This window comes from Vombatus ursinus, unplaced genomic scaffold, assembly GCF_900497805.2.
Source record: "Vombatus ursinus unplaced genomic scaffold, bare-nosed wombat genome assembly UNPS02010822.1, whole genome shotgun sequence".
NCBI classification, from domain to species: domain Eukaryota; kingdom Metazoa; phylum Chordata; class Mammalia; order Diprotodontia; family Vombatidae; genus Vombatus; species Vombatus ursinus.
In genome coordinates this window covers 1,454,154-1,474,234 of record NW_020950600.1, presented here as the reverse complement: position 1 = coordinate 1,474,234, position 20,081 = coordinate 1,454,154, and the positions used below count along the sequence as shown (strand labels likewise).

The 20,081-nt window shown below is 41.0% G+C and overlaps 1 protein-coding gene across 1 annotated transcript; it reads left to right on the top strand.

The window, feature by feature from the left end:
- Positions 1-18,277: 18,277 nt before the first annotated feature.
- On the top strand, positions 18,278-19,738 carry IFNL3 (interferon lambda 3). Its single transcript, XM_027855300.1, has 5 exons — positions 18,278-18,454; positions 18,753-18,830; positions 19,036-19,179; positions 19,372-19,455; positions 19,643-19,738. The coding sequence occupies exons 1-5, from the start codon at positions 18,278-18,280 to the stop codon at positions 19,736-19,738; spliced, it is 579 nt and encodes a 192-aa protein (XP_027711101.1).
- Positions 19,739-20,081: the final 343 nt, after the last annotated feature.

The following is a 20,081-nucleotide window of genomic DNA, read 5'->3' as shown; positions in this document are numbered from 1 at the left end:
ACCCGAAGTGGAGTTAACAAAACTTATCTCCCCCCCAAAAAAAAGAGAATCATTAAAACTCTTAAAAAATTAAACAGAAGAAAATGGAAGGAAATTCAGAAAGCTAAGATAAACAGGACAATTTTCAAAGCATTGTATAGAATTTATTATACAGCTTAAAAATAACAAGCATATGATATATAAAAAGTGGAGACACATGGTTTCATGTGCCATCCTTCTTGTTGTTGTATATATAGCAATACTTTTTTTCTTTAGATGTTTATGTGTGTGTGTATGTGTGTGTGTGTGTGTGTGTGTTTAAAGACAACTCTCATATGCTACCTTGAGTCTTCTTTCCTCTTGTATAACACCCAGTTCCTTCAATCGATCCTTGCATCATTTCAACTCAAGGTCCTTCACCATCCTGATTGCCCTCCTGGACACTGTCCTGATCATTAAGGTCCTTCTTAAACTATGGTGCCCAGACCTGAACATAACATTCCACTGATGAGATCTAATAAAGGTAGAGTACAGTGGGACTATACCTTCTGAAAAGAGTCGAAACAGAAATCAATGACTCTGAGACAGCAAACAATATTAGAATAAAATCAAAAGATTAAAAAATGGAAAAAAAATAAGATAGCTGATATCAAAAACAACTGACCAAGAAAACAGTACAAGGAGAGATAATATAAGAATAACCAGACCCTTTGAAAACTATGATTAAAAAAAATCCTGGGTACTATATTTCAAGAAATCATAAAATGAAAACTGCCCAAATCTATTAGAACCAGAAAATGAAGGTAGACATAATCTACTCATCACCTCCTGAAAAGAACGCCAGAAAGAAAAGTACCAGGAATATCACATAAAATATACACCTCTTCAAGCAGCTCACTGACTCTTTTTGGCTACCCATATTAAGCCTGTGGCCCTCCTGATCCTTTTCAGAATAACCACTGTCTATCCATCACTTCCTAATTTTATTGTTAGGATGTTGATTTTTTTTCTTACTCTAGTGCAAAATACATTTATCCCAACTGAATTTCATTTTATTAGGTTTAGTCCAGTGCTCTGGTCTGCCATGATCCTTTTGGATGCTGACTCTGTTGTATGCTGTGTTATCCCTCAAAGGTTTGTGTCATCTGCAAAAGGGATGAGCTCACCCCTTATGCCTTCACCCAACTTATTGATAACCATGCTAAACAGCACAGGAGCAAGCACAGATCCCTGGAGGACTCCCCTGGAGACCTCTTGCTACCTTGACATTGAACCACTAAAAATGACTTTTAGTCTGGCCACCCAAGCAGTCCTGAACCCATCAGGTTGTATGATCATCTATTCCATATCTTTCCATCTTTTCCAATAGAATAGGATAAGATAATTTGTTGAAAGCTTTGCTGAAATCTAGGTAAGCTATCTCCACAGCATTCCCCTCATCTATAAGACTAGACTTCTTGTTGAAAAAAGGAAATGCAACTAGACTGGAATGATTTGCTCTTGATGAAACCATGCTGGCTCTTTGTAATAACCACTTTCCTATCAAGTGTTGATAACCATCTCCTTAATGATCTGTTGGGGCTGGGGTTGGGGTTGGAGCTATACCAACCCAGTCATGTTAGCACTAACCAGCTTGCTTCAAATAACCTAGCAAGGGCAGGTACTTGATGCCAATTGGGTTTATTGGATTGAAGTCAATCAGAGAAGGACAACTGTCAATGTTGGGACCAATTGGTGTAGTCTGGTTATTTTACAACCAGGTGTTGTGGTCTGAGTAGTCTCAAGACAGAGGCAGTTACTTCAGGAACCATGGGGATGAAGCCAGATTGCTTTGGACCCATTATTATGGGTCCTAGAGGCAGGCTGGGTTGGCAAGTTGGTTTGTGTTCAGACCATTCCCCATGTTCTTTATAAAGCACAGGCTTGCCTTGGGAGCTGAGTGGTTGACAGGGAAAAGCTCCCAGAATCTTTGAGCTGGAAGAAGACCATAGAAAGCCATCCCTTCCTTGACTGATGTGTGATTATCCTGTGGGGAGTTCCAGATGCAGAAAGTCCCTCCACTTGACATTCTCAATTCATCTAAGACATAACAAATAAGTTCTAAGGTACCTAGAAGTGAACTAACTTATCCTGAGCCACATAGGTAGGAAATATTAGAGGGGAGACATGAACCTAGCTCTTCCTGGAATCCAAGTCTACTTTGCCACATTCCATCATCTTTGGCAGTAATTCTCCAATATTTCAATGGGTCTGTGATCTCAGAGATGTGGGCATTGACTTGAGTAATGCAGGTTGAAATCCTTCCATGCCTGCCCTTCCTATGCAGGTCTTCTCCTATGCCATGTTTCTGTATAACTTTGGTAGAATGAGACCTTTTTCTTCCCCCCCAAACTTTTAATTAATTAATTTTTTTAACATTCCTATTTTTTATTTTGAGTTACAAATTCTCTCCCTCCCTCTCAACTTTTCCCCATTGAAAAGGCAAGCAATATGATAGTCATTATACATATGAAGTCAGGCAAAACATATTTCCATATTAGTCATGTTGTTAAAAAGAAAGAGAAAGAAAAAGAAAGAAAGTTTAGAAAATGCTTCAATCTGTACTTAGAGTTCATTAATTCTCTCTCTGGAGGTAGATAGCATTTTTCATCATGAGTCCTTTGAAACAGTTATGGATCATTGTATTGATCGAAGTTATTAAGTCTTTCACAGCTGATCATTGTTGCAATATTACAACATTCTCCTGGTTCTGATCATTTCACTATGCATCAGCTCATATAAGTCTTCCCAGATTTTTCTGAAACCTTCCCCTTCATTGTTTCTTGCAGGACAATAGTATTCCATCACAATCATATACTACAACTTGTTCAGCTATTCCTCAATTGACGGGCATCCCTTCAGTTTCTGGTTCTTTGCCATAACAAATAGAGCTGCTCAAAATATTTGGGTACATGTGTGTCTTTTCACTTTTTCTTTTATCTCTTTGAGATATAGGCCTAGTAGTGATATTGATAAGTTTAAAGGACATCCACAGTTAAATTACTTGGGGGACCTCATTCTAATATGCTTTTCAGAATAGTTGGCACAATTCACAGCTCAACCAATAATGCATTAGTGTGCCCATTTTCTTTCAGCCCCTGCAATAATTGTCCAATCTCTTTTTAACACTAGATTTGATTGACATATTTTGTTTTTAAATTGCTTAGATTTCTCCCTGGATACCTGCACCATCCCCTCCCAGAGAATCATTCCTTAAAACAAAGATTTTTTTAAAAAATGGAAAAGAGGAAGAAAAGGGGAAACCAGTATAATTAAGCAAATATGAAAATATATATAATGTTCCATATCTCTGGATTTCCTACCATGAAGTGGCAGGGTGGGGTGGGGGGTAACTTTTCTCATTTATATCCTTTAGGGTCAAGCTTCTTTTTAAAGTAATGCTTAATATTGATTTCCAGTTGTTTCCTAAATGTTGTTCTTTCCATGTACATTATCATAGTCATTGTGTATATTGTTGTCCTTCAAATCCTTTACTTTGCATCAGTTCATGTAAGTCTTCCCATACTTCTCCGTATTTATCATGCTTATTATTTCTTAGACCACAGTAATATTCCGTTATATTTATGTACCACAATTTGTTTAGTCATTTCCCTATCAATGGGTATCTTATTTGTTTCATATTCTTTGTTACCATGCAAAAAAGTACATCTGTAAATATTTTGGTGTATATGGAATCTTACTTTTTGTTAATGACTTCCTTGGGTAAATATTTTGGTGTATGTGGAATCTTACTTTTTGTTAATGACTTCCTTGGGTATATGCCTAGTCATAAAGGGTATGGACCCTTATTGCACCACTTTATTTTCATAACTGCAAATTGCTTTCCAAAATGGTTGTATTGATTCACAGCTCCACCAACAATGCATCAGTCTGTCTATCTTTGCACAGCCTCTCTGTTATTGCCTATTCTCATTTTAGTCATCTTTTCCAGTTAGGGTTAGCTGGCAGTGAGGTGAAACCTCAGAGTGGTTTTGATTTGCATTTCTCTCTTATTAGTGATTTGAAGCAGTCTTTCATAGTTTAATAGTTTGCTGTTTTTTTTAGATTCTTTGTTCTTCTCCTTTGACAACTATTTTGGATCAGCTTTGGGGCATATATATTTAGGTTAGTTGGCTATAAATCTCTGATACAAAATCCTTATCAGAGCCATTTGATACGATTTATTTAGCTATTTTTTTTTCAATAAGCATCTACTTTGTTTCCAGTTAGTTGCTACCACACACACACACAAAAAAGGGTTACTATAAATATTCTGGTGTCTATAGAGCCTTTCTTTTTGTAAATAATCACCTTGGGGCATATGTCCAGCACTGGAATCTCTGGGTCTCTCCACTCATAAACCAACACCTCAGTTCAGGCCTTTTGCACCTCATGACTGGGCTATTGTAATAGCTTTCTGGTTGACCTCCCTACCTCGGGTCTCTCCCCACTCAAAGCCATTGTCTGCTCCAATTCCAAAGAGATTTTCCTAAAGAATCCTGACAGGTCTGACCACATCACCCTTTCCCCTCTTGCTCTCCCAAGAATCTCCAGTGGTTCCCGCCTACGTTTGGAATTTAAGGTCGTTCACAACTTGGCCCCTTTTGTCTATACAGTTTTCTTATCCCCTACTCTCCTAAGTGGTTCCATGGATAGAACACCAAGCCTGGAGTGAGGAAGACCTGAGTTCAAATCTCACACACACACACACACACACACACACACACACACACACACACACACCATGTATATAATATACATGGTTGGTTACAAGTTATCTCTTCCATTAGAATATGAACTCCTTGAGGGCAGGAACAAAATTTTCGCTCTTTGCATTCCCAGAACTCAGCATTGCATTACTGTGAGCTTGGCACATAACAGGTGCTTGATAAATATTTGGTGACTGACTACAAAGATTCCCTTGCCCTGCCTCCCAATTGATTGCTTCCTTTATTTTTCTAGATTGATTGATTTTATTTGGGTAAAAACTTTTCAATTTCATGTAATCAAAATCACTTACTTTCCTTCTCTTTTAAAAAGCCAACAAGCATTTGTTTTTCTCATGTGTTTTTTTAAGAGTATTTTATTTTTTCCAATTGCATGTAAAGACAATTTTCAACACTCATTTTTTGAAAGATTTTGAATTCCAAATTTTTCCCTCCTTCCCTCCCTTCCTTCTCCCTCTCCAAGACAACAAGCAATCTGATACAGGTTATGCATGTGCAATCATGTGAAACATATTTCCACATTAATCATGTCTGAAATAAGAAACAGAACAAAAGAAAAAAACAATGATATTTTCTCTCTTGTAGAAGATTCTATCGCTTGTCTTGGTAAGAACCCATCTCCTACCCACAAGTGGGAAAGGAAATGATCTCTTCATCTTCTAATTGCTTTATGGTGTGATCTTTAATATTCAGGTTGTGGATCCAATTTGAATATACTGTGGGATGTGTTGTATGATATTAGGCTAAGCCTAATTTCTGCCAGACTTAAGCTCCCTGTATCTATTGGTTGACCTAGACACTAGAGTCAGCTTCAGCTCTATAACCCCTCCAGCCATCCACCTATGATGTTTTACCAACTGCCTACAAGCCCAGCTGTCCCCCATTCCCTTTCAAACCTTCTCAAAAGAAAACTCCCTTCCCTGGTCACCTCATACACACATACACACACAGATACATATACATATATACATACCCACATATATGCATGCATATTTGTATTGTATATATGGATTATGTATTATATATATGTATATATGGATTATGTATGTATATGTATATATGTATTATACACACATATGTAGTCTTTGCCTTCTTAGAATATAAGCTTTTTTTAAAATGTCTCTTTTTTAATCTTTGGTTCTTCCGGGTTTACTATGGTCCCTGGCACAGAGGTAAGTTCTTAATAGATAAATTTTTTTCCATTCATTTATTAATTCAAAACCCTCCAAATTAAATCAAGATATGTACTGAACCTCAGTGACTCTCAAAGCAAACATGAATATAGATGGGAATGGCAAAAATATTGGGAAATATGGTTCAGGATTAAAGAATGAAATGGTCCAAAGACATATAGATTGTAAAGAACCTCATAACTATACTTAGTGAATACTATCTTGGAGGAAAGACTTAGGAGCCCCTGGTCATGGGGAGCAGCAAACAACATCTTTTCCTCAATAAATGGTCAAGGCCTGTGAATAGGCCATTTTCAAAGGAAGAATGAAAGCTATAAATGGTTGTATGAAAAAACTTCCATAATAATTGTTGCTGTTGCTCAGGCATTTCAGCTGTATCTGACTCTGTGACCCCATTTGGGGCTTTCTTGTGGTTTGCCATTTCCTTCTCTAGCTCTTTTGACAGATGAGGAAACTGAGGCAAACAGGGTGAAGTGACTTGCCCAGGGTCACACAGCTAGTAAGTTTCTGAGTCTGGTTTTGAACTCAGGTCCTCCTGAGCACTAATAATTAGGGGGAAAAAAAGCAAATTACAACTCTGAGGACAAAGTCTCACCTATCAGATTGATTTTTTTTAGGTTTTTTTTTTTTTTTTGGTTGGGGCAGCTACGTGGCACAGTGGATAGAGCTCTAGCCTTGTAGTCAAGAGGACCTGAGTTCAAATTTGGCCTCAGACACTTGACACTTACTAGCTGTGTGACCCTAGGCAAGTCACTTAACCCTAATTACCTCACCAAAAAAAAGGTTTTTTTTTTTAAAGGAAAGTGATAAATGTTGGAGGAAAATAGATGTAACGTATTGGAGCTGAAAATATCCAATTTCCCCTGTGGCCTTTTTGCCCTGGAACATCTTTCCGCTATGTTGACCCCCTTCTCCCATTCCCCCTCCCTACCTTACCCCAGCCTCTATTTTAAGGAAAGCCCCACCTTCATTCCTTTCTACCTTGCTTCTGATTTTCCAGTCTTCTACAACTGACTCCCCACTCTCCTCCCCCAGGGTACCTTTATTTCATTAGTGTGTGGTATTACAACATCCCCCTGCCTCTCCCTCATTATAATAGAAGCTCCTTGAGGGAAGGGCTTTTCTTTTTTTTTAGCTTGTATTTATATCACCAAGTTTTGCACGGACATAAATGCTTGTGGCCTTGCTGTGAATTGGCCCGGTAATTTGGCAAAACAACTTGGAATTATGGCCCTTGCCAAAGTCAATAACCAGCGAATAGCCTTTAAACTCAATGATACCCCTACTAGGCCTATATCACAAAGAGGAAAAGGACGCATATACAAAAATATTTATACCAGAAGTGACAAAGAACTAGAAACTAAACTGGTTTTCATTGCTTGAGAAATGGCTGAACAAGTTACGGTATGTGGTATGGTATGGTATGAATGTGATGAAACCCTATCAGGCTGTGAGGAATGACAAAGGAAACAGTCAGAGAAACCTGGAAAGACCTGTATGAACTGATACACAATGAGCTAAGTAGTTTACACAATAACATCAACAGTGTATTGAAAAAGAACTTTGGCAGATTTGTGATCTCTGATCAACGTGGAGACTAGCCATGATTCTAAAGCAGCAATGCTGAAGAATGCCTCCTGAGAGAGAGACCATGGACTCTGGGTGCAAAAGGAGACTTACGCGGTCATCTTGGGACTTTGTTTTGCTTGTACATACATACATACATATATACATGTATACACATATATGTGTATACACACATACACATATGTATATATACACATATATACATATATGTATATATTTACAAAGATTTCCTTTTTCTTTTTCAATAGAATGGGATAGGTGGATCAAGGAAGGTGATCAGCAATAGAATTGTCAAAATGAAGGAAAAGAATAGAAAGAAAAGAAAGTTATTGAAGTATTTTTTTTAAATATATAAAAGAGAAGAAAATGAAGGTCAGAAGGAACTATGGAAAATGGGACAGCTTTGAAAGTTAGCCATTGAACTTTTTCTATACTTAACAAGAAAAGCAAATTGTATGTGAAAGAGATTTGTGTTTTTGTTTGAAATCTTATTCTCTTCTGCTTTGGATATGGAGATGCTCATTTTATTTGGTGTTCGTCAAGTTCAGATTTTTAAAAAAAGACAAATAACATTCCAAAAATTCGAAACTGACTACGTTTTATTGGACAAGAAACAAATCATTCTTGAATTAGCTGTCTGTATAGTAGTATGTAAGAGGAGGGGAGATCAAGGAAGTCCCTAGTCAGTCTGAAAAATCCCCTAGTTAATCTGATGAGACTGCAGGGCTTGGGCTATTATTTGCAGACCACTGAATGACTCAGAGAAATCCTAATGATCAGCCAGGCTCCCATTCTCCTAGATCTTCAGGATTCTCTCATTCTTTTTCCTTGTGTACCTTCCTCCGGATGGGGAGGGGTTTTAAATGAAAGAATGAGTGAAAAGGCACTTTGTTTTTCAATCATGTCCAGCTCTTCGTGACCCCATTTGGGGTTTTCTTGGCAAAGATACTGGAGTGGTTTACCATTTCCTTCTCCAGCTCATCTTACAGATGAAGAAATTGAGGCAAATAGGGTGAAGTGACTTGCCCAGGGTCACACAGCTAGTAAATGTCTGAGGGAAGATTTGAACTCAGGAAGTTGGGTCTTCCTGACTCCAGGACCAGCACCCTATCCATTGTGTCATCTAGCTGCCCAAAAAAGCACAAGCTATATGCCAGATAATTTTGGACTCATTCTCCTAGTCAGTCAGTCAATAAACATTAAGATCCTATTATATACTTAGAAAAAGATAAAAGTTTCTGCTCACAGTGTGACGAGAGAGACAGTATGCGAACTACTATATATAGAGAAAAACAAGCTACATACGGGATAAATTGGAAACAATCAGCAGAGTGAAGGCAATAGAATTAAGGAGGATAGGGAAAGGCTTCCTGTAGAAGATGGAATTATATTGGGGCAGCTAAGTGGCACACTGGATAGAGCACCACTCCAGAAGTCAGAAGGACCGGGGCTCAAATCTGGCCTCAGACCACTTGACACTTACTAGTTGTCGGAGCAGAACACATCGGCTTAGTGGGCATCGCCTAGATGGAGGTTCAGCAAAGGAAACTGGGAAGAAGATTGTTCCTGAGCCCGAACCTCCTCTGTAGAAGACCCCTAGCACGATCTTAGAATCCAGCCTGACTATAGAGAGGAGATTGTGCGGTACCAACTTGGAGAGTTACCTTATGCGTAGCTCCAAGTTGAAGAGTTCTCAAGTTGGGCTATTTGAGCACTGGACCTTCCAGAGAGAGATTTCTTGATTCAGCCTCCTCGCTAGAGAAAGAAGACAGTCCGTGGAATTCATGCATATCGTCTCACTTGGAGAACAAAGTCCCTGAGTTAGTTACACGCAAATTTGGTTCTTCCTCTAATCCAACCTGGACAATCGTAGCTATTGTAGAAAGTAAGGGGGGAGGGACAGAAAACAGGGGCAATGAGAGAAATGATTATCAAATAACAAATTGTGGGGGAGAACTCTGACCTTGTCCAAAAATTTACAAAGAGATTCTAGGCCCAAGAAATCCAGCCCATTGTGTTTTAGTCAGGTGGACCCTCTTATGTCTAGATGGCCCCAGGCAGGGTAGTCTGAATAAGAGATAAATCCTTCTGTCCAATACCTAGAGATATTCTCAAGTTCCCCCACTCCCTCATTAGCATAAGCCCACCTTCATTAGAATATTCATTCTCCTCATTAATTGTTAACCAATCAGAGTTGATTGACACCCTCAGGAACACCCACTCTTCTAAGGGCATAAAAGTGTTGAGTAGTTTCCATGAGGGGTCTTTGGCATTCTAGAATGCCCCTGACCCCTTTTAAATAATTATCTTCTGGCAATCATAGTAAATAAATATAGTAAATAAATAGTAAAATGATTAATTACCCAGAAGCTTTGTCTCTTGAAATTTTATATGTCACAGTAAGAAGGTAACAAGGCATCAACAGAGTGAAAGTGTCTGGACCGTATTATCTCTTTAGGAAGTGTGAAGTTTCTCTGATTGAATTGGAAGGAGAACTTGGCATCAGCTAGCTGAAAATCAGTCATGACCTTGGTGTCCCTGGAACGACAAACCTACCAGCCCTGGATGAGAGCTGAGCAGCTCCAGAGAGAAGCTGGAGACAACCAGCAGCTTTGTGAATCACAGCACCTTCACTTCTGCTGAAGGAAAGGACGGGGACATAGGCAGGGATGGGGACAGGGGTTGATTTTCTCCCTCCCCCACCATCAAGCCATGACTTTTTGCACAGGCACTACCCTCACAGAAGGAAACACCATAACCAGCTCTGAATCTGGTTTCGCCCCTGACTCCCAGGAATCCTTCTGGATTTCTCTTCTCCTCCACTGCAGTGGCCTTTGTTACTCCAGAAACCTCTCACCATTAGCCAATAAGCATTTATTAAGTACCTACTACATGCCAAGCATTGAGCCCTAGGGACACAAAAGGCAAGAAACAGTCACCTCTGTTGGATGAATTCATCCCTGAATCTCCTTTTGAGGAAACACCCATGCCACCCAAGCTCATTTTAAATCTAGTTCTAGCTTCCCAGAACAAATCCCTTTAATAAAAGGATTTGTTCTGCAAAACTTGGACTCAGTCAAAAGGCCACACCCAAGGACCTAGGCCACATATGGCCAGGAGCCACAGATTCCTTACTTGGATCCTAGCCCATGACTCCCATGGATTTTTCTGGATCTTGCTCTAGTGTGGGTGCCTCCTCCCTTCCCCCCAACTTTCAGCTCCCTTCCCCAAGTTGTCTTCCCTCTTTAGAACATAAGCTTCTTGAGGGCAGGGGCTTTCTTTTATTTTGCTTATATTTAGCACTATGCCTGACACCTAGTAATCACTTAATAAATGTTTTTACTACCTAGTGCTTTACCTGTTAGTAATTTGGATACTTTTTTTTTTCCATATAGCTGTTGATAACTTGGATTCTTTCCTTTGAGAACTGCCTGTTCATATCTTTTAGTCAGTTATTAATTGGGAAAGACCCCTTTTGTTTTTCTTCTTCTTCTTCTGACCATTTTTCTTTCCAATACTGTTCAGGATATCCAATGATTCTTTTTGGAAAAAAATTATATTATTATCTTTTATTTTAATATCACTTCAATTTTTCCCATGTATCTTTCATCTTTTCCCTCCCAGAGAGCCATAGCTTAATTATTTTTTTAAGAGGATGAAGAAAAAAATCATCAAAAGTGACTGATATATTTAAAAAATCTGACTATTGTTCCACACTCTTGGACTTCCCACACTCAACTTGATTGATTGATTGATTTAGGGCCAGGCTTGTTCTTTGTAAAGTTGGACCATTCATTTATGATTGTGGCTGTTCTTTATTTACTTTGTGTAGCCAAGCCAACCAATGCTAAGTAAGTATCTACCAGTGTCAGGCAGTGTGCTCAGCTCTGGAGGTTACAAAGAAAGACAAAAGACAGTCCCTGCCCTCCAGGAGCTCACAGTCTACCTAGGGAGACAATATACAAAGGACTAGGTGCAAATAAATTGGATGAATTGGAGATAATTAACAGAGGAAAGGCACTGGTTTTTTTTTTGTTTTTGTTTGTTTGTTTTTTTTGTGAGGCAATTGGGGTTAAGTGACTTGCCCAGAGTCACATAGGTAGTGAGTGTGATGTGTCTGAGGCTGGATTTGAACTCAGGTCCTCCTGACTCCAGGGTAGGTGCTCTATCCAAAACACTGACTTTAAGAGGAGCCAGGAAAGACTTGTTGAAGAAAGTGAGATTTTTAGCTGCCATTTGAGGGAAGCCAACCAAGCCAAGAGGCAGAGGATGAAGAGGGAGATGATTCCAGGCATGGAGGACGATGGTCAGTGAAAATGCCTGGAGTGGAGAGATGGAATGTGTGGTGGAAGGAACAGGACGGAGGTCAGTATCCGTGGAAAGTCAAGCAGGTAGAAGGGAGGCATGTAATAAGTCTAGAAAGGGAAGCGGAAGCCAGGTTATGAAAGGCTTCAAACAAAGCCTTTTATAATTGATCCAGGAGGTAACAGGGAACCACTCGAATTTATTGTCATGGTGTGTATTTTTACCTTGGTTCCACTTGCTTCTATTTGCCTCAGTCCATTTAAGTATTCTCACACTGTTCTGTATTTATTATATTTGTTGTTTCTTACAGGATAGTAATAGTCCATTACATTCATGTACCACAACTTATTTAGCCATTCCCCAATCAATGGGCAGGAGACAGTTTAGTGGTGAAGTAAATAGGGCTTAGAATCATGAAGACTCATCTTCACAAGTTCAAATCTAGCCTTAGACACTTACTAGCTGTGTGACCCTGGGCAAGTCGCTTAACCCTGTTTGCCTTAGTTCCTCATCTATAAAATGATCTGGAGAAGGAAATAGCAAACCACTCTAGTATCTCTGTCAAGAAAAACCCCAAAATGGGGTCATGAAGAGTCAGACATGATTGAAACAATTCACAACAGCAATCAATGGTCATTTATTTTGTTTCCAATTCTTTGCTACTACAAAAAGTACTGTAATATTTTGGTGTATATGGCAACTTTCTTTATATCAATGATCTCCTTGGGGTATATGTCTAATAATGGAATCTCTGGGTCAAAGAGTATGGACTTTTTAGCCACTTTATTTGCATAAATCCAAATTGCTTTTCAAAATGGTTGTACTAATTCACAACTCCACCAACAATGCATTGGTTTTCTGGAACCTATCCAAAACTGATTTTTTGTCATCTTTAACAGCAATCTGAGGTAAAACCTTGATATGTCTTTCTTTCGTTATTAAGGATTTGAGGCATTTTCTTATTTGGTTTTATATGAACTATTTATTAGTATCCTTTGACCATGTGTCTGTTGGGAACTGTCTATTAAAAGTAGCCTCATTGGCGGGGGTTTGTGAGCTATAGTTTTAGAAGAGCAAACCCATAGGTAGCCCTGTGAATGTAATATAGTAGTCACCTCCTTTTCTGCCCCCCACCAATAGGAGATCGAATCTTAAACCTGCAAGTGCGGGGGTGGGGGGGTGGGGGGGTGGTAGGCCAGAGAAGTGTTGGTCCCAAGGAAAGGAGATTGCTTTTTCAGAAGTACCCATAGTATATTCACTTACTGGGGAGGGTGTCTATGCTACAGGGTAGTAGTATACATCTTAAGGAGATTGTGTAGGGTTCAATAGGTAAGAAGTGCTCACTGGAATGACAGATGGTAGCCCTGAAAGCAACACCAACTTCAGCTCCTTTCCAGGAGGAGGTGATGGGCTTTCTCTTTCTGTACTGGTTCATTTGCTCCTGTAAGTCTTTAGCATCTTACGTGTGTTTTCTATACCCACATTTAGGGAAAATGAGTCATGAGCCATGATTTATTTTAGAGTTTTTTCTGGATTAACTCTAGGTGGGGATGGGAAAGATTAAAAAAAAAACTGACTTTCTTTGGAGTCAGTCCTTGGGATTAGAACCATTTCATGTGAACCTACAATTTGGGGGTGGGGGGCTGTTGGGGCACAGGTTATAAATAGAAATCTAAAATTATTTAAAAATTGGGAAAAATATGATGGGCAATCAAAGCAACTTCAACCTGGTCCATTTTAAAGAGTTATTGATATTCCAAAATGGGAAATGGATGGAGGAATGGACATTGACCCAGATTGTAACAATTTCTTAGAGAACTTTAGCCTGTGTAAATAAAATGCCATAATAAGACCAAAAGAGCCTATAAACTGCTTGAATCAGCAAGTGTTTGATCTGTTTGCCAAGTGGGAGAGATATGGCAGCCAAGGGCAGAACCAGTTTTAGAATATTAACTGTAAAAACGTTATGGAAGACTTTGAGCAGTATCACCTCAGGAAGCAGTGAAAAGTAGAGGAAGGAAAAACAAATTTAGAGAGACAAATTGGTAACTAAACAAATTCATCCTGAGGGCATTTAAAGATGAAATTGGAAGGAAGATAACATAAAGGTTAGAGTTGAGAAAAACGTGTAAATATTTGTATGTGACACCTGCAGATTCTGTGTGACACTTGGTAGATATTCCATGTGAGAGTCATGTAAGAAGTCTATGCCAACTTACAGGAAATCAGGATCACTTGGTTCATTATTCTGAGGGAGCATAATGTTTGAATTGTCCACCAGATGGTGCTACACTCGAGTGACCAACCAAGTGGTCTCATCAGGGTCTCTCTGGCACCATGCCCACAAGGTTCCCTCACACCACCAAGCAGCCTGGCTCTAAACAATTGGGCAAGAAAGCCAAAAGAAAACATGACCAAAAGAAAATCTATTCTGGACAGGTTCTGAATTTAGATTAGAGGATTACAAAATATTACTCAAGAAAATTAAAATATGAAATCATTGGTCTGTACATAGCTCAGAGCCCCCAAATCTTCAACTGGACTTTCCTTTCCCAGAGAAACAACCTCTTTCTTCCCTCTCAATTCACAAGGCACAGAGCATCATCAGACTATGACCACATTATTTATGTAACATAACAAAAATCTAGGAACAGCGGTTCAGTGTGTTTCCTTGGAGTATTCCAACCCCAAACATATCCCCAAACTTCCTTTTCCTTGCCTTTCTGCTGTTCTTGTGAGATGTCAGAGGGACACTTTCAAAACACTTACATCCTGACCCTGCAGTTCATAGGAAAAATCAAGTGTGTATGTGTGGGGAATGTTGGGGAGGGTAGTTGTATGTCTGAGACCCCACCTCACAGTCAACAGTCAAAACTATGATCAATGGAAGATGTGAAAAGAGAAGGAGGTAGATGGATGTCCCTACCTCCTTTCCAAACAAAGGGATTTTCAAAAGCTGAAGTTTCTAGCCACCAGTTGACTTCTACCTTGGGACACTGGCTCCTCTATAGTTGGCTTTCTGGACCAAGCTAACCTCTGCATGCTAGTCTCAGCACTGATCCTGATTGTCCCAGCTACTGTCATTATCCAATCTGGTGGTCCTAGCTCTTCCAGGCCAGTCCTGATCATAGCAAGTTCCTACAACTGCTCTGTCCCCCACATCTCTAATCTCTCTTGAGATCAAAGAAGACAAGAGATAAAATCAATTTTAGGCAACAGCAACAGAATCTCCCTTCCCTCTTCCAATCTCCAGCTTCTTGTCTTGGAGTTCCAATTCACCAAGGCAGTATACCACACCCACTGAATTTCTGTTTCCCCACACTCAACGAAGGGCATGTTGTTGGTTAGCAACGTTCTGTCTTTCTCCATCCTCAAATAATCATACCCAAAGGCACTGTGTGGGCATGGGTTACATCTTTCATTATCAAGGACAGTGGAGGAGCCATATATGGCCTCTAACAGTAGAGTCCCAGATGTGCCAAGAGAGGAAATGGAAATAGCACAGAAGAAAACAAAGAAGCCTGGGCTAGAGGCAACCTAACTGTGAGGACGTTGAGAGGATGCTTCCCAAGGTATGTGAAACCAAGGGGGAGATTAAAAAAAAAGTCTCAGCCAAACATCTCAGAACATAGCATTTCAAGTAAAACATGACCAAAAGAGAACATAGGTCACTACCAACTCATAGGCAGGCCAACTTTCCTATATATATAAATATTTTATGAGAATCCTCTGCCCACACACACACACACACACACACACACACACACACATCTTAGGAATTCTTGATGAGAGCAGTAGAGGGAAACAGTGGGCAATCGAAAGGGATCAACCATATCTTTCACAGTCCACAGTTGAGTGAGATGTGTAGGAAATACAAGATCCCACTTATTATTTAGTGAAAATCTACATGTAAATATGTATGCATGTATACATATACATACGCATAGAAGAAGCATTACATTTAGTAGAGCAAAATGTTCTTGCAGGCTCTCTGGAGAGAGACAAGATGGCTCCCATTCACTCATCAAGATCACATAAGAATCCTTATTCAATGACCCTCTGATCATTAACATCAAGTAATGGGAGAGATCCAGTTTCGGTTCCCAATAGATGGTGTACTGGGGACACTCTTGCTTGGAAATGATGTTTCCATTGCTTCAAGCGACAGGTTATTTCAGCCTTCTAGATGAGATCCATAATCACTCCAAAGAAACTTTGCAGAGTGGCAACTGTTCAGACTATGATATGTAATTGGACATGCAATGTATAGAACTTGTCTAGTAGTGTATATATTCTGTGCACACATTGCAAATGGAGCTGGGTCCAGAATTGTACAGGAAGAAGAAAACAGGAAAGATCGCTTTGGGAAATTACAATATTATTTTAATAACTTCAAGCTTCTCCCTGAAACAAAGGCCACCAATAGTAATAACTAACATTTATATATTTGTGGACTGCAAAATACTTTATATACACTATCTGATTTGATTCTCCCAAAAGCCCTGTGAAGAAAGTATTACAAGTATTATTATCTCTATTCTATGGATAAGGAAACTGAAGCCCAGAGAAATTAAATGATTTGCTCTGGGTCACACAGACTCACAGAGGGGAAGGTACTTGACTAAAGAGTCATGGGAAGAGCAGGGAAAAGATCTTAGATCTCTTGACTCCCAGGTATGTAGCTCTTTCTTTTGTACTTGCGAAAGGACTGGAAGAAGGGGGAACAGATGAGGGAAGAGAAGGGAAGGAGGAGAAAAGAAAAAAGAGAGGAGAAGAGGGGGAAGGGGAAAAGAGATAATGGGAGAAAGACAGAAAAGGAGAGAGAAGAGTTGGAGTAGAGGGAGAGAAATGGAGTTGGGAGGGGAAACATGGTGAAAGGAGAAAGAGAGATGGGGAGGGGAGAAAAGATGGGAGGTGGGAGAAGAGGTAAATGTGAGACTTGGGGGGTAGTGGGGAGAGGAAGAGGAAGGAGGGAAGAGACATAGGAGGAGAGAGAAGAAAGGGCAGAATTGACGGGCAGTTGAGGCATGAAGTGTCTTATTTGAGGAAAGGCCAGGAGGCCAGAATCACTGGATTAAAGAGTATATATTAGGGAGTAAGGTAGAAGAGGACTGGAAAGACAGGGGCCGGCTAGATTGTGAAGGGCTTTTAATGCCAAACGGGATTTTATATTTGGTTCTGGAGATAACAGGGAGCCATTGGAGTTTATTGAGTAGAGGATTGATGTGATTGGACTTATGTTTCATAAGAAAATCACTTTGGAGGCTAAAAGAAGGGTGAATTGGAGCAGAGAGACTTGAAGCAGGCAGACCTACCAGCAGGCTATTGCAATAGTCCAGGCATAGATGATAAGGGTCTGTACCAGAGTGGTGGAAGAGAGAAATGAAGAAAGAGGTAAGGAGGATGGAAGGAGAGGAAGGGGAGAAAAGACAAAATGGGAGATAGGATGGAGGGAGCAAAGATGAAGAAGGATTAGGAAAATGATGGGCAGGGAAATGGAAAAAAACTTGGGGGAGGGAGAAAGAAAAGGGAAGAGGATGAATAAGTAGAGGAGAAGAGGGAGAGAGAAAGGGTCAGAGGAAGTAGAGATGGAATCAAGGAGAAAGATGAGGAGGAGAGAGGAGAAAGAGATGAAGGGGAAAGGACAGAGAAAAAGAGAAGAGATGGATAGAGACAGGAAAAAGGAAGAGAAAGATGGAAGAGAAGACGGGATGGAGAGAGAGGTTGGGACAGAAGAGAGGGCAGAAGAGGAAAACAGTACAAGGAAGACTGGGAAGAGAGGGATGGAGAAAGAGATGGGGGAGAATAAAATTGGAAGAGAGGGAAAGAGATAGGTGTTGAGGAAAGAGGAAAGAGACAGGAAAATTGACAAATGGGGGCAGGGAAAAGATTTGGAGGAAATTAAGAGACATTGGACAGGGTAAGAAAGGAGAGGAGGAGGAAGCTGGGAGGGAGAGATGAGACTGGAGGAGAGGTAAGACAGAGAGAAAAAAGGAGAGAGATGAGACGAGTGAGAAGGGAGGTCAGGATAGAGAGATCCAAGGGAGAAAGAGAAGGGAAGTGGGAGACAAGGGAAGAAAAAGCGGGGATATGGGCAGAGGACAGAGATGGGGGAGAAAAGATGGGAAGAGGTTACGAAAAGGTGAAAGAGTAACCCAAGTCAGAGTGAGGAATGCCTAGGATGGAATTGCCTCTGGGGAATGACTGCCACTGAGCAGCGAGTTTCCCTCAGTGCTGTCTCATTGGGCTTTCAGTTTCCCTTTCCTAGTACCTGTAGTAACCTGTAGTCACCTGTTGACACCTGGCCCTTCCCTTTTCACCTGGGAGCTACAGAGGGGTTTCTGATTCCGTTTTTCCTTCATCATTGGGATTCTCCAGCTTGGCTCTTTAAAACTACAGGGATGAGGCCGTCTCCATATTCATCCGTGGAGCTAACTCTGCAGAGCCATGACTGCTCCCAACAATCTCGTGATGCTGTTTTCTGTCCTGATGTCAGGGGTGATTTCGAAGCCCCTGATACCGACTCCTACCCACCTTCCGACCCAGAGGAGCTGTCAAATCAGCCAATTCAAGTCTCTTTCACCTCGGGAGATGGAAGCCTTCAAGGTGGCCAAGGATACCTATGTGAGTTTCTGGAGGGCTGGGAGAGGTCCTTGTATCCTCTCTAATGCTGCTTTCTAGCCCCCCTCCTTCCCACCTCTGCAACACCCCCTGCCCCTTCCTTGTGGTCTAACCTTGATCTCTTTTACTGTGGTCTAACATGTACTCCCACTTAGGTCTAACCATAATCCTTTCTTCTTCAGCTCCACTTCTTTCTGTGTTTCTAACCTCCATTCTACTCAAAAATTCCTGATGCTATGTGGAACTCCAGGACCTAGAAGGGTCACAAAACCTCTAACTTCTTCCCTTTCAACTCCCAAAGGAGGAGTCCATGCTTCAGACAGAGAGGAAATGCAGCTCCAAATTCTTCCACAGGAACTGGGACCTTCGACAATTACCGGTAAGGGGAAACTTCACTCCACCCTCACCTGTCAGTCCATCATCACCTTTCTCCATTATCTGTACCCCCCAGGTCTCCCTTCCCATCTCTTCTCCCCAGTTTCCCTTCCCAAATGTCCTCTCCTCATCCCTCCTTTATCTTCTTTACCCTGTCTGTCCCCTTCACCTACCTCTCCTTCACATCACTCTCATCTATCCCCTTACAGCTATCAGATCGTCCCAGAGTCTTAAAGGCTGAACTGTACTTGACTCTGGAGGTCTTGAAAGCCATGGATAACCCCGACCTGGAGAGGGTTCTGGCTCAACCCCTACAAACCCTCAGCCACATCAACCAGGAGATCCAAAGCTGCGTAAGTACCGGAGGATGTGCAGAGCACCTCCAGAACGAATGGGCATATAGCCTTTCCCCGTCTCCCCGATGCCTTGCTCCCTTTCAGTGAGGCTGAGAGGCTGGAATGCCTGGATTCCTTCCCCCAGCTCCCCAAACCATCAAATGCCTGGGTCCCCCTCCCTTTTATTAAGTCTGCCCTCTTTCCACACAGGTTACTCCCCTGCCCTCTAGAGGTTACAAGCTCCCCGGCCGCTTGAAGCACTGGCTACATAGGCTCAGTGAGTCCAGGAAAATGGTGAGTTATGAAGGGGACCGGACTTCATAGCTGAGCTTCCATGGCATGCTAGGTTAGAGGGGAGGTGTCAAAAGGACCTCAGAGTCTGGGCAGGCAGAGGCTCTGTCTCTCCCTAAGGCTTGGAGCCAGGGAGACTCAGAATTCCACAGAGGACCCTAATGCTAACTCTGTGTCTAACTCTCATCAGGAATCTCAGGGATGCCTGGAGGCTTCAGTCATGCTGAACCTCTTCCGACTGCTGACCCAAGACCTCCGGTGTGTGGCCTACGGGGACCTTTGTTGATGATCCAGGCCAGCCTGAGCTCTGAGACTGAACTTATGTGCTCCAAACCTTATTTATGGACCAACATGACTCCTCCCATTTATTTATTCCCCCCATCCCAACACTCACATACTCCAGGGGATGGTTTTGTACTTTTGTATTTTTTTCTACATTTTGTTAAATAAATAAAATCATTTACAATGAAATTGAAGGCCTGTATGTGGTTGTGTAGCTATGGGTCTGTGTAACTGTATGTGACTGTGAGTGTGATGGTGGGTTTGTGTGTAGTTGTGGGTCTGTGTGAATGTGGTTGTGGGTTTCTCTGTGTGTGTGTGTGTAGTTGTGGGTCTGTGTATGGCTGTGA

Excerpts from the sequence above, each read along its gene's own strand:
- IFNL3 (XM_027855300.1), top strand. The coding sequence starts at position 18,278 with ATGACTGCTCCCAACAATCTCGTGATGCTGTTTTCTGTCCTGATGTCA. Across the intron at positions 18,831-19,035 it reads GGGACCTTCGACAATTACCG|CTATCAGATCGTCCCAGAGT; the intron begins GTAAGGGGAAAC and ends ATCCCCTTACAG. Across the intron at positions 19,456-19,642 it reads TCAGTGAGTCCAGGAAAATG|GAATCTCAGGGATGCCTGGA; the intron begins GTGAGTTATGAA and ends AACTCTCATCAG.